General features: G+C 35.6%; 1 protein-coding gene across 1 annotated transcript in view; it reads left to right on the top strand.

Annotated features, from left to right (window-relative positions):
- The window catches only part of DNAH14 (dynein axonemal heavy chain 14), a 403,042-nt gene that overhangs the window by 149,283 nt on the left and 238,578 nt on the right, over positions 1-15,181 (top strand). The window contains exons 22-26 of the mRNA XM_044943112.2: positions 2,741-2,862; positions 8,406-8,577; positions 9,854-9,958; positions 10,051-10,169; positions 10,952-11,026. Coding sequence (XP_044799047.2) covers positions 2,741-2,862; positions 8,406-8,577; positions 9,854-9,958; positions 10,051-10,169; positions 10,952-11,026 — 593 coding nt within the window. The remainder of the gene's footprint in view (positions 1-2,740; positions 2,863-8,405; positions 8,578-9,853; positions 9,959-10,050; positions 10,170-10,951; positions 11,027-15,181) is intronic.

Here is a 15,181-nt window from a genome sequence, read left to right as displayed (position 1 = left end):
TGGAAAATAAGTAAAATATTGTTTATATTCACATGACATAATTCCCCATGTAAAAATTCAATAAAATTACTAAAAAAATAAATAAAGCTCATTTTAGTAAATGTTCAGAATACATGATTAGTACACACAATCGACTGCATTCTGTAGACTGGCAAGGAACAATTGGAGTTTGAAATTTTAAAAATATGAGATACTTAGCAATAAGTATGAAGATATATGTGTAAGACCTATCCGATGAGAACTACAAAATCCAGTAGAGAGAAAATAAAGACCTGAATAAACATAAGATATACTATGCTCATGCATACAGACTCAAATATCAATATTTCTGAAAGATCTAAATATAGTACAATAAAAATCAACATGCTATCCAACTGCTGGTAGAAATTAACAAGCTGGTTCCAAAGTTCTTATGGAAATGTACAGGAACTAGAAGAGCTTCAACAATCTTGAAAAATCTTCTTTTCCAACAAAGTTGGAAGAGTAACACTTCATGATTTCAAGACATTATAATGCTATAGTAATCAAGAGTTTTATCTTGGTTAAAGGGTAGACAGATAAATGGAACAGAATAGAGTACAGAAATAAGTTCACATATATATGAGTTTTCAACAAGGGAGTAAAGACAGTTCTGAGAAGAAACAATAGTCTTTTCAGAAATGGTGCTAGCACATTGGACAGTTACATGCAAAACAAAGAAATGTTTTAAGCCGTATCTTGAAGATATACAAGATTTAACTCAAAAATGGATCATAGGTCTAAAGGCAGAATTTACAACTATGAGATTTTGAGAACACAACATCAGAGAAATATTTTGTGACCTTAAGCTAGAAAGTTTTCTTCAATATGACACTAAAAGAATGATCAGTAAGAGGAAAAACTATCAGTTGAATTTCATCAAAACTTAAAATTTGTTCTCTTCAAAAGACACCATTAAAGAAAAAAGTATATAAACTACAGGCTGGGATAATATCTGCAAAGCATATGTTTAATAAAAAGCTTATATTCGGAAGATATAAAGGACTTTCAAAATAAAAACAATAAATGGGAAAAATATTTAAATGGACACTTCACTAAAGATATATGGATGGAAAATGAACACATAAAAAGATGTTTAACTTTATTTTTCATCAAATGCTAAAATCCCAATGAAATACCACTATAAACCTTGTAGAATGACTAAAATTAAAAAGACTGATCATCCCAAGTGGCGATGAGGATATGGGAGAACTGGAACTCTCATACATTACTAGTGTAATGTAAAATATTATAATAAATTTAAAATTTTCTTCAAAAGTTAAAAATATATGTACCACATGATCCAGACAGTCCACCCCTAGGTATTTATTCAAGAGAAAGGAAAACTTACTCCATACAAAGACTGGCAGCTTTAATTGTAATAGTGAAAAACTAGAAATAACCAGATTTACAGTTGGTGAATAATAAATGTATAGTATCAATATATCTATGAAGTGGAATTACTACTCCACAATAAAAATAAACAACAACATGAATGAATCCTAAAATAATTATGCTGAGTGAAAGAAGTCAGACAAAAAACAATAGATACTGTATGATTCCATTTATATAATATTCTAGAAAATTCCAGCTAGTCTATAGTTTCAGAAACTGGTTTCCATAGGGAATCACTGGTTTCCACAGGAATAGGATTAAGTCAGTTGGGAGGAAGGTATTACAACAGGGTTTAAGAAACCCTTTCAAGGTAATCAATATGTTTATTATCTTGATTTTGGTGATTGTTTCACAGGTATAAGCATATCTGAGAACATCAAGTTGTACACTTTAAATATGTGTGGTTTATTGTATTCCATTATACCTTAATAAAGCTGTTGAAATATAGATTTGTTTTAAAAGAAAGAAATATAGAAGTTAATCTCAGAAAAATAAATGAGTTACAAGCGGTTCCTTCTGAGAAGCCACAGTTAGGGGATAGACCAGTCTACTGATTTTTCAACATTGTGTTATTAATTGATTTTCAACCATTTTTCTATTATTTAATACTATACTAGCTGGAAAAAGATGTCTTATTCACACAATAGAATTTCCTGAAGTTAAAATAATGAAGAAAACTTAAAAGTATTGGCATAAAACCTCTCTAAAAGACATTATTAGGTTAAAACATAAAGCAATTTACAAAACAGTGTGCATAATATGGTTACATTTATATAAACTGTTAGAGATATTATATGTACATACACATTTGTACAAAAATGTTTAAAGAAAGAAATGAAAGACTATGCCTACCAAAAATATCTGAATATTGTACAATAAGACAATTGGATGAATAAGACATTTTAACCTCTCCCCAAACTAAATATAATTCAATTTACATTAATTTATGTGACCCTCTAGCCACCTGATGTGAAGAACTGACTCATTTGAAAAGACCCTGATGCTGGGAAAGATTGAAGGTGGGAAGAGAAGGGAATAACAGAGGATAAGATGGTTGGATGGCATCACTGACTCAATGGACATGAGTTTGAGTAAAGTCTAGGAGTTGGTGATAGACAGGGAGGCCTGGCGTGCTGCAGTCCATGGGGTTGAAAAGAGTCAGACATGACTGAGTGACTGAACTAAACTGAACTGAATGTGACCCTCTATTATAATTACTTTTTTTATGTCAGTGACTTATAGTCACCTTTGGTTTGTTTCTATCACATTACTCATAAGTAATTTTATGTATTTAGATTTGTATGTATGTGCATTTTTATTATTGTAGGATCTTGTAGATGAATGGGATCAAAACTTGGCTCTCTTCTCATACACTCTTGAGGAATGGATGAATTGCCAAAGAAATTGGCTTTATCTTGAACCAATCTTTCATTCTACAGAAATACAAAGGTAAAAAACTTAAACTATGTCATGTACAGGTAAAAAAATGTATAGTAGTAATTTATTTCCTGTAATTTTTGAGAAATAATTTCCTCACAATCGAGTATTACTCAGCCATTAAAGAGAATACATTTGAATCAGTTCTAATGAGGTGGATGAAACTGGAGCCTATTATACAGAGTGAAGTAAGCCAGAAAGAAAAACACCAATACAATATACTAACACATATACATGGAATTTAGAAAGTTGATAATGATAACCCTGTATGCGAGACAGCAAAAGAGACACAGATGTATAGAACAGTCTTTTGGACTCTGTGGGAGAGGGAGAGGGTGGGATAATTTGGGAGGATGGCATTGAAACATGTATAATATCATATATGAAACGATTCACCAGTCCAGGTTTGATGCAGGATACAGGATGCTTGGGGCTGGTGCACTGGGATGACCCAGAGGGATGGTATGGGGAAGGAGGTGGGAGGAGGGTTCAGGATGGGGAACACGTGTACACCTGTGGCGGATTCATGTTGATGTATGGCAAAACCAATACAATATTGTAAAGTTAAAAAAAAAAAGAGAAATAATTTCCTCAGTGAACACTCTAAAACTATTCTACCTATAGGTATAGAAATATAATCTGCCAAATCATTATTATGTAACCATCTTCCTTTTTTAAAAGATTTAAAGCATCATCTTTATAAAAGAAATCCTTATTTCTCAATTATTGATATAAAGCTATTAAGTACTGGGAAATAAGCGACAAATGTCATAATCCTTAAGCCACAATGCTAGATGTCTATTTAGTTCTGCAGTATTAGTATGGTTTTCACGTGAACAATAAATATGTTTTTAATAGTATTCACACATTAATAATAGTCACTTGCTTTGAACCATGTGAAATAATAGAGGTCCTAACAATGTCCTTGGACTGCAAGGAGATCCAACCAGTCCATTCTAAAGGAGATTAGCCCTGGGATTTCTTTGGAAGGAATGATGCTAAAGCTGAAACTCCAGTACTTTGGCCACCTCATGCGAAGAGTTGATTCATTGGAAAAGACTCGGATGCTGGGAGGGATTGGGGGCAGGAGGAGAAGGGGATGACAGAGGATGAGATGGCTGGATGGCATCACTGACTCGATGGACGTGAGTCTGAGTGAACTCCGGGAGTTGGTGATGGACAGGGAGGCCTGGCGTGCTGCAATTCATGGGGTCGCAAAGAGTCAGACACGACTGAGCGACTGAACTGAACTGAACAATTGTCTGAAATTCTACCATTTCTTTTATTTGTAACATTTGAATTAATTTGTCTTTAAGTGATAGCTCTCAAGAGTACTTGAGACATGTACTCTGTAGACAGAATTGAAACTACTGGCAGTAAATTACACAAGATAGTCTAGAAGCCGCTCTGAAATAAAGTAGGAAGACCTGGGGAAGGTATTTGTAAGGCATATTAGAACAGATTACAAGAATACCTTGAATATCAGGTTAACTATTTTGAACTTTACTGGCAAAGGAGAGCTATTAGAGTTTTACAAAAGAGAACGGTCTAGATGTAAGTATTGCTTTGTAGGGAACAATACACATTTTTGTTATACATGTATGTTTCTTGTCATTTGAATGTTTTAGTCTTTCATTAATCTATGGGTATTCTGATAGTTCTCAAAGGTGAAACCACATACCTTTAGGGATATGTTCTTTATGACTACACTTAATGTCATAAATTCAAACTTTAATTCTACTTTCTACTAAAGATTTCTTAAATGATGGTGAGATACAACTCCAGGTTAAGGAATTTACATTATCACCAAGTTTTTCTTTTCAGGATTTGCTGTGAGGTTAGAAACAGGGCTTTTAATTAAGGGATGCTGAAGCCTTCTATACAATCATTGTAAAGAAAAGAAAAAATAAACCTATGATGGACCTGTCTTTGACTAATGGAAAAATGATGATGGCCCTGATACTTGGTGGAAGATGTGAAGAGAGGAAAGAGAAGATTGGTTCATTAGAGAAAAGAATTCTTTAAGGGGAATTTTTGAGAGTATAGTATGTAGTGCCATTTACCCTCACTCCCAACTAAATGTGAGTTGTACTAGAACCTCCCAGAGACACTGGGAAGATGCTAAACTGTAGGTGAGATTGAAGTCTCTCCCTGCTAAGATTTTTGCTGAGCTGTAGAAATTTTTGTTTTTATATAGTGACTAAGTCGTGCCTGACTCTTTTGGTGTGGGTTGCCCTATCCTTCTCCAGGGGATCATCCCAAACCAGGGATTGAACCTGTGTCTCCTGCAGGTTCAATCCCTGGAAAAGGTCAGTTTTCATTCCAATCCCAAAGAAAGGCAATGCCAAAGAATGCTCAAACTACTGCACAATTGCACTCATCTCATACGCTAGTAAAGTAATGCTCAAAATTCTCCAAGCCAGGCTTCAGCAATATGTGAACCGTGAACTTCCTGATGTTCAAGCTGGTTTTAGAAAAGGCAGAGGAACCAGAGATCAAATTGGCAACATCCGCTGGATCATGGAAAAAGCAAGAGAGTTCCAGAAAAACATCTATTTCTGCTTTATTGACTATGCCAAAGCCTTTGACTGTGTGGATCACAGTAAACTGTGGAAAATTCTGAAAGAGATGGGAATACCAGACCACCTGATCTGCCTCTTGAGAAATCTGTATGCAGGTCAGGAAGCAACAGTTAGAACTGGACATGGAACAACAGACTGGTTCCAAATAGGAAAAGGAGTTCGTCAAGGCTGTATATTGTCACCCCGTTTATTTAACTTATATGCAGAGTACATCATGAGAAACGCTGGACTGGAAGAAACACAAGCTGGAATCAAGATTGCCGGGAGAAATATCAATAACCTCAGATATGCAGATGACACCACCCTGATGGCAGAAAGTGAAGAGGAACTAAAAAGCCTCTTGATGAAAGTGAAAGAGGAGAGTGAAAAAGTTGGCTTAAAGCTCAACATTCAGAAAACGAAGATCATGGCATCCAGTCCCACCACTTCATGGGAAATAGATGGGGAAACAGTGGAAACAGTGTCAGACTTTATTTTTCTGGGCTCCAAAATCACTGCAGATGGTGACTGCAGCCATGAAATTAAAAGACGCTTACTCCTTGGAAGGAAAGTTATGACCAACCTAGATAGCATATTCAAAAGCAGAGACATTACTTTGCCAACGAAGGTTCGTCTAGTCAAGGCTATGGTTTTTCCTGTGGTCATGTATGGATGTGAGAGTTGGACTGTGAAGAAGGCTGAGCACCGAAGAATTGATGCTTTTGAACTGTGGTGTTGGAGAAGACTCTTGAGAGTCCCTTGGACTGCAAGGAGATCCAACCAGTCCATTCTGAAGGAGATCAGCCCTGGGATTTCTTTGGAAGGAATGATGCTAAAGCTGAAACTCTCAGTCCTTTGGCCACCTCATGCGAAGAGTTGACTCATTGGAAAAGACTCTGATGCTGGGAGGGATTGGGGGCAGGAGGAGAAGGGGACGACAGAGGATGAGATGGCTGGATGGCATCACTGACTAGATGGCCATGAGTCTGAGTGAACTCCGGGAGTTGGTGATGGACGGGGAGGCCTGGCGTGCTGCGATTCATGGGGTCGCAAAGAGTCGGACACGACTGAGCGACTGATCTGATCTGATCCTGCATTACCAGGCAGATTCTTTACCACTGAGCCATGAGGGAAGCCCATTCCTAATTATTAGAGAAATGCAAATCAAAACCACAATGAGGTATCACTTCACATCAGTCAGAATGGTCATCATGAAAAATCTACAAACAATAAATGCTGGAGAGGGTGTGGAGAAAAGGAAACCTTCCTACACTGTTGGTGGGAATGTAATTGGTATAACCACCATGGAGAAAAGTATAGAGGGTACTTAAAAAACTAAAAATAGAACTACCAGTGGGATCCATCAATCCCATTAAACCATAATTTGAAAAGGTACATGCACCCAAGTTTTAATTGCTGAGCTATTTACAGTAGCATGGTAACAACCTAAATGTCCATCAACAGATGAATGGATAAGGTGTGGTACGTATATACAATGGAGTATTACTCAGCCATAAAAAGAACAAAATAAGCCATTTGCAGCAACATGGATGGACCTGGAGATTATCATAGTAAGTGAAGTAAATCAGATGGAGAAAGACAAGTATCATATGATATCCCTTAATGTGTAGAATCTAAAATAATGGCTGAAATGAAGTTATTTACAAAACAAAAATTGAGTCACAAATGAAGAAAACAAACATGGTTACCACAAGCAAAAAAGCAGGGGAAGGATAAATTAGGAGGCTGGGATTAAATTGACACACTACTCTATATATAAAATACATAACTTTCAGGATCTACTGTGTAGCACAGATAACTCAATATTTGGTAATAACTTCTATGGGATAAGAATCTAAAAAAGAATGGATATATGTATATGTATAGGTGAATCACTTTGGTGTATACTTGAAACTAACACAACATTGTAAATCAACTATTTTCCAATTAAAAAAAAATTTTAAGGCTTTCCCTTCAATTTCTTCTCCACCTCAACCTCCAAGCCATTCAGGTTGGAGCTAGGGTAGGATGGGAGAGGGAAATTGCGTAAGCAGAAAAAGTGAAAGAACTAGATCACACAACTTCTGAAAACACTTCCCTCATTAAACTCCAACAGCAATAGCAACAAAACTCAATATATCACTAGATTATCATGCCATGTGTGGCGTTTGCTTCCTTTTTCCAAGGAGAGAAAATACTGATAATCTGTAAAGGAAAATTTCTATACTTATGTTGAACCTGCTTTACATTTCCTAATCTTCTAAGATTAAATAATTATTAATAGAATTCAGATTTTCTTATATGTGCCTTTATATTCTTGCTCCTAAGTCTAGTGCCCTCTCTGCAGTTCTCTTCTCCTTTAACACTCGGATCAAATAGCTTCTTCCCCAAAACCTCTCCCCAAATTGCATTTCCTTTCTAGGATTTCAGTAGCCCTTTGTTTTATTACATTTTGTATGACACAGATTGCTTCAACTTATTTTATATAGAACCTGCTATATATCTATCTTATCTCTCTGACTCAGTGTTAATATTATCTTATTAAATGATGAATGTATGTCTAATTTATCCTAGTATTCCCTACCAAGTACATCACTTGTACATAATAGACATTCAAAAAAATCTTTAGTTAGTGATTGGTCAGCAAAAATATAATCTCAGTACATTTTATAAATTGAACAATGCTGTGCTGTGCTGTGTTTAGTCGCTCAGTCATGTCCAAGTCTTTGTGACCCCATGGACTGTAGCCCGACAGGCTCCACTGTCCATGGGGATTCTCCAGGTAAGAATACTGAAGTGGGTTGCCACACCCTCCTCCAGGGAATCTTCCCAACCCAGGGATCGAACCCAGGTCTTCCACAGATGGATTCTTTACCATCGGAGCCACCAGGAAAGCCCTAAATTGAACAATATTCAATGGCAAATGCATCTAGGTTATGGATTTTAATTATAGCCCCTTCAAAAACAAAATTATCTCAAATTTTCTCTCTAAAGGCAGCTCCCGGCAGAAGCAAAACTCTTCTCTCAAGTCATTTCCATGTGGAAAGAAATAATGTCAAAAATACACAACAAACTGGATGCTTTGCAAATAGCTACCTCTGCAGGAGTCCTTGAAATTCTGCAAAATTGCAATATACATCTTGAATATATAAAGAAAAATCTTGAGGTAAAACTATAGCAATTCTAAAATGGAGAATCATTTAATCTGCAAAATGTAATGTACTACAGAAACTAATTCCAATGTAGATTTTCTTCTTTACTCTAGCAGCCAACAATATTTCAAACTCTCACCAAGTATAAGTTTATGAAAATGCTATTAAAAACAACAAAAAAATGGTAGAATCGATCTAGATGACATTAGGCAAAGTATCAAATTTTTGAGAGCTTAGTTTTTCTTAACTTTAAACTGGGAATAACTCTTACCTTGAGGAGTTTTGTGTTAAATGAGATAATGAATTTAAAACACAAGAGCTGGCAGAAAGACAGTAGTTAATAATTAATGTTATCTATATTAGCACCACAACTATTGTTAAGTTGATAAAATCAGTAGAAGTTGAAATTGAATATTTTGATGATTGTATAAATTAATATATTTGTATATTTCATATATTTTTATATTTCCAGTACATTAAAATGTCAGCTAGCCATGCATATCTTTAAAAACTGGTTTTAATATTTGAGATTTGTGGTGGACATACTCACTTTACTTCATAAACCAAGATTTTTTTTCCAGGCATTCATCCCTTTTGCTTGTTGAACATAAGTCTTAGTGGTTATGATTACCCCTCCAGAATACCCACATATGGTAGTTACAACCTACAGAAAGCTCTCTGCCCATGCGTGTGTGTATGTATATAATGTATATACTTAATGAGAAAATTTAAGAAGTCTGTTGCAACCAAGAAATTGAAGATATAGGAGAGTAGTAAATAAAACAAGGATAATTCACCCACATAAGTGAGTAGTATCTCTTCCTCTGAAAAGAAGAGTTTAAGATTGGTGTGAACCCAGATAAATTGTGGGTAGGGGTGGAAATACAGGAATTCTCTGTATAGTAGAATGTGAAGTGGCCTGCTGAAATGATAATTTATTCTCCAGAAGGATAGGGAATTAAGAGCAGAAAGTTGGGAACACTGGAAAGCAATGATGATAATACTAAAATACAGTGCTTTATTAATGATCAATAATACGTGTGTGTACATGTGTGTAAGACTTGGATTTTTTATTTTTGTTTTAAATTGCTTTAGTTATGGTTCTTTTTTTTTTTTGGTTAGTAATTTAAGTATAACTTTTGTTGAGCACAGTATGTTATTTTGACTGATACTACTATGTATACTGAAACTTTAATAATATGCCTTTTGTATGTAAATGTAGGCACAAATGATAATGTAATTAATAATATGATTAATCATATACTCTGTATTTCTTTTGAATCTGCACAGGACTATCTTGAAACTAAAAGAATGATATTCCCAAGATTTTACTTTCTTAGCAATGCTGAACTTCTTGATATTCTATCTGATAGCAGAAATCCTGAGTGTGTACAGGTAATATCATTCATTATTCTCTGTTCAGCAATGTTATTATCCAACCAAGTCAGAATTTTATAATGTTATTGACATTTGTTTCTGGCCCACAGCCTCATCTTGTGAAATGTTTTGAAAATATAAGACACTTAATGATATGGAAACAAGAAATTGGCCCTCCTGCTGTGATAATGTTCATATCTGCTGAAGGAGAAACTCTTGTGCTGCCAAAGTATGATATCTATGTCATAAACTAAGCATTTAGACTCTGTAAATCTTCATTATTTAAAACCTTTGCTTGGAAGTTTCTGACATTTCATAGACATTTGCTAATCAAACTATTTCTTCAAAGATAATTTACTTATGTAGAGTTTTACCTTTCCATATCTATATATATTAATATATCCTATAAGCCAACACAAAGTTTCATTATATGAATATAGGTAGGAAGGAAATTTGCTATTTGCTTAGGGTTGCTGATGCTACTCCCACTGCTGTTTCCTCTGACTTCTGGTTTTGTCATGAATGGTTTCCTGGCAATTATAGTAAATGAAGTTCTTCCATTACACTAGTGCAATTTGCCACCCCTTGTAAGAGCTCCCTAGCCTTTGGCATGAGGTTCTTAAAGTGAGTTGATTAAAAATTACTATGCCCAAACCTTCCCATTCACAAATCCTCTAACCCGGCCCTGACCTTGGCTTGCTATTTGGAAGATTCATTAAGGAAGCCAAAAATGTTTTGTAATATTTATCTATTTTGCAAATTCATATTTTACTGGCTCCTTTTAATTTTTCAGATTTATTGTTTTGATGTCAAAATTTCCTAAAACTAGGTGATCTATTTTCTAATTTAAGATCTAGAAATACCAAAGACAGTATAGAATTATAGTCCTTTGGCCCATGAATATTATAGGTGTAGTTTTAAGACAGTTTTACAGACTGACCAAAGGAATGAAACATGAATAAAAATAATAAATAGAATTTTTCATAATAATTATTTTTGAAAAAATTATAGGAAAATCCGTATAAGAAGTGGTATAGAACAATGGCTGGTAAATGTAGAGAAAACCATGTTTGATCTGGTAAAAAAGTAAGTACAATTTTTAAATCCTAAGATTTTATGTATATGCATACATATTTTTAAGCTTGTTTAATTATCTACTAATATAAGTGGGAAGTACCCAGAGAAATATATGGAGTATAGTCTTTTATGAAGTGGGTTTTGATAGAACACAATGGCACATGACTAAAAGGAAAACACTCATTTTTGCAGTGTAAATGTCAGTTTTAGTGTGTACTCATGAACAACATCTGGACAGTCTTGTGTACCTTGAAATTCATAAGTTTCTGAAGACTGGCCAGGACTAGAACTGACATTTACCTCTGCCTGCTTTCAAAAAACCTAGTGCCCAGGAGGCCTCTGGTTGCAGCCCACTTCAGTACTCTGCACTTCTGTCCCACTTTTGCTTCCTAAGATTGATTATTTGCTTTAGTTTTTTTAATGCTATCTTCTTTATATTTCTATCATTGCATTCTGTTTTAAAGAAAGAGCCTCAGGGTATGAATTTTTAAAACTAATTTGACTAGATCAGTCTTTTACATTTCCAATTATTTACTCCTAAAACTGTTAAAATGCATCTGAGGGGGGAGCTCTGAGGAGCTCCAGTTCTTTATGTCTCAGTGCAGAAAGAATTTGGTGAGAGGCAAAGTGATAGATGGGGCTTCCCAGGAAGCCTGCAGTGCTGGAGACAGTTTGATCCCTGAGTCAGGAAGATCCCCTGGAGAAGAAAATAGCAACACAACCCAGTATCCTTGCCTGGAAAATCGGGAGCCTGGTGGGCTAAAGGCCATGGAGTCGCAAAAGAGTCAGACACTAAACAACTAAACCACAATAACAAAGTGATAGATAAGAAGTGACTTACTAGAATAGGTTGCTTGTGAGGCTTACAAGCTGGTGAGCAAAAGGGTGCCTCCGTTGAGAGGCTACAGTTTTATAATCAAAGGAAAAGTAGAGAGGGGAAAGACCACCTTCTTTCTCATTCTTGACTAGACATCACATTGCTGTCATCAGCTCCTCCTTTTCATCAGATGGGGGGGTTTTCTTGTCCCTTCATGGTCAAACTAGGACTATCATGGCACTACTCAAATCAGCAGAAGGATGGTATATACTAAAAATGGTAAATCATCTCATATTTTAGTATAATGTCACATTTTCCATTAGTACATGCAGAGGAGCATGTCCTAGGAACCATTAACTTACTGAACTCACTGGGCAGGATGTGGGTCTCATGTCATCATTGTTTAATTGTTTGGGGGCATGTCTCATACTTTCTTTGCATGTTTTGTTGCTAAGCAAGCCTGCTTCACTTTGTAGTTAAGTAAACCTGCTTTCTTGAGTGATCATTAACTTCAGGGGTCTCCCATACTTTTTTCTTTACTTACAGTCCTCTAGTGGAATTAACTATTTAATTACCTTGTTTCTAATTTTATTGGGAAAGCTTCTAATGTTTCACCATTTATGATACTTAGGTTTCTGGAATATACCCTATATCAAAGTCAAGTGTTTTATTCTATTCCAAGTTTGCAGAGTTTTTTCTTTTTTATAAATAAGGATGTTTAATTATATCAAGGACTTCCCAGGTGGCTCAGTGGTAAAGAATCCACCTTGCCTGGGAAATTCCATGGACAGAGGAGCCTGGCAGACTACCATCCATGGGGTTGCAAAGTGTTGGACATGACTTAGTGACTAAACAGCAACAACAGCAATTACATCAGATGTATTATGAATCTACTGAGAAACTCACATGCACTTTTGGCTTTAATTTGTGGATGTCATGAATTATATGAATAAATTTCCTTATGTTTAACTTTCCTCGATTTTCTTATTTATATATTGGCTCTTTATTTCCTAAGATGCATGCATGCATGCTAAGTTGCTTCAGTCGTGTCCGACTCTGTGCGACCCTAGGACAGCAGCCCACCAGGCTCCTCTGCCCACAGGATTCTCTAGGCAAGAATACTGGAGTGGGTTGCCATTTCCTTCTCCATTTCTGAAGAAAGCTATCTTAAAATATTTCCTACTTTTTGTGGATTCATCAATTTCTTTTGTGTTTTTAATATCTATCATGTATTTTGATGCTATGTTGTTATTCATAAACTTCTTTGTAGAGTGTTCTTTTAGTCAAATATCAGTATTTATACCAGTTAGTATTTTTTATTTAATACTAATAATGCCATGCTTGTTTCCATAATCACAAAAATTTATATCACAATGTTATTTTTAACATTTCTGTGTCATGTAAATATTTCTTGAATGAAGAACGGATTTTAATTCTTGCTTTTATTTTTTTTACTTTCTACCAATACTAAAGTACTTTACAGTGCTGGTTAGTATGTATGCCCAAAAGATCCATTCTCTGCCTTTTTTTTTTTTTTTTTTTTTTTTTTTGGTCTTATGTCCATCTGGGATGCTCATGTCCATGAGTGCTCATATACATGGACTTCTTACCCTCTAGCTCCCAGTTGGGTAGGGCAAATGTGAGACTCTCTGTCTGCCTTACTACAGTTTTGACAGAATCCTAAGTTCCTTTACCTAAAGTCACAGCTTTTGACAAATGGCCCTTCTCCAAAGTCCCCAGCCCTCACCAGTTTCCAGTAATATTGTTCCCCTTATTCGTTCAATCCTTTGATAACAATGACCCCCATTTGCTAAAATGTGATACTTCAAGCCCTGCTGGTTCCTTTAACCCTGCCCTCATCCTCTGCAGAGTGTACCTTAATTAAACTCTCTTCAAGTAATCTTTTGAATGTGCTGTTTCCTGCTTACTGATATGCTGCCTTTAAGCAGTTATTTTTATTATCAACTCATTTGGACTCCTGCTTGCTATCCTGTTGTTTTCTAACTGGACTTTTGGTTTGGGGTTTTCTTTTCACTTACTATTGTTAGACTGAGTTTCTTAATCTCTTTTATTGTAGCTGTGCTAAAGTTACACTTTTTTTCCTAGTGAATACTCAATATTTTAATATACTTAGTAAAGCATTTTAATCAAATTCTATAGTATCTCTGATTTTTCCCCAAAGAGCATGAGTCAATTCATAATTCCCTCTCATCACCTTGTAATTATTTAGGATTTTATTCCACATTGCTCTTAGTTCTCTATTTATAGGTCAATAATTATCCATGCTTGGGCTTCCCTGGTGGCTCAGATGGTAAAGAATCCATTTCCTGGGTTGGGAAGACCCCCTGGAGAGGGAAATGCAACTCCAGTACTCTTGCCTGGAGAATCCCATGGACAGAGGAACCTGGTGGGCTCTGGTCCATGGGGTTGGCAAGAGTTGAACACGACTGAGTGACTAACACTTTTAATTATCCATGATTAGCAAATTTGTGGTTTGTTTTGTTTTCATTTACTTCCTCATTTTAGTTTTTCTATTGGAAAGGATTTCTGCTCTTTTTCTTGTTATTAATTTCCCTAAAATGTTTCACCATTCTTGGTTATCTGTTCATATTTATACTGGCAAGTCCCTCTTCTCCTACAAACAAATATTAGTTTCTAATTACAAATATTAGTTTCTAATATCTGTACCTATCAGACTGTAGGTATTGCTTGACAAGCAGAATGTGTAGGACCTAGTCCTGAGTAGAGAGAAGAGTAAGTAAGTAAGAGAAAAGTAGCTTCTCTTTCAATGTATGGAGGTTGATTTTCATTTCTGCTGGCAGTCACAAGCTACCCATGACATTTGACTGCCACTCTAGTCCCAGCACTGTTTCATTATTTTATTTCTTATGGAAAAATGCCAATGTCAGCTTTCTTTGTTTCCTTCCTTCCTCTCTGTACTTCCTTCTCCTCCTTTCTTTCCTACAGTCTTTTAAAATGTGTGGAGTTATTTCAGGCTTCATTCTGCTTCTCTGTCCAGCGCCAAACCTAGGAGAACTCTACCAAACACTTCTCTTGATTTTCATTCTGAATGGCTAATAGCAGCTCAGGATGGGGTAAAGGGGAATTGGAGGAGGCAGAGACCCATTCGTTTCCCTATTGAAAAAGCCCTCTCTTAATTAATTTACCTAAAGATTTGTCCTGGGCTCCCTCCTGCATTTGTTCAATCTCAATATTTTTTCCATCTGCTAGGAAATTTTCAAGTTTTTGATGCACTAGAACATACTTTCTTGTTTTCCAACTCTTTATATGTATAATTTTTCATGTATTTTCTCTCATTTGAAGGAATATGGTTCAGAATGAAGATA

The sequence above is a fragment of the Bubalus bubalis genome, chromosome 5 (genome assembly GCF_019923935.1).
Source record: "Bubalus bubalis isolate 160015118507 breed Murrah chromosome 5, NDDB_SH_1, whole genome shotgun sequence".
NCBI lineage: Eukaryota > Metazoa > Chordata > Mammalia > Artiodactyla > Bovidae > Bubalus > Bubalus bubalis.
This window is presented reverse-complemented; position numbering and strand designations above follow the sequence as displayed.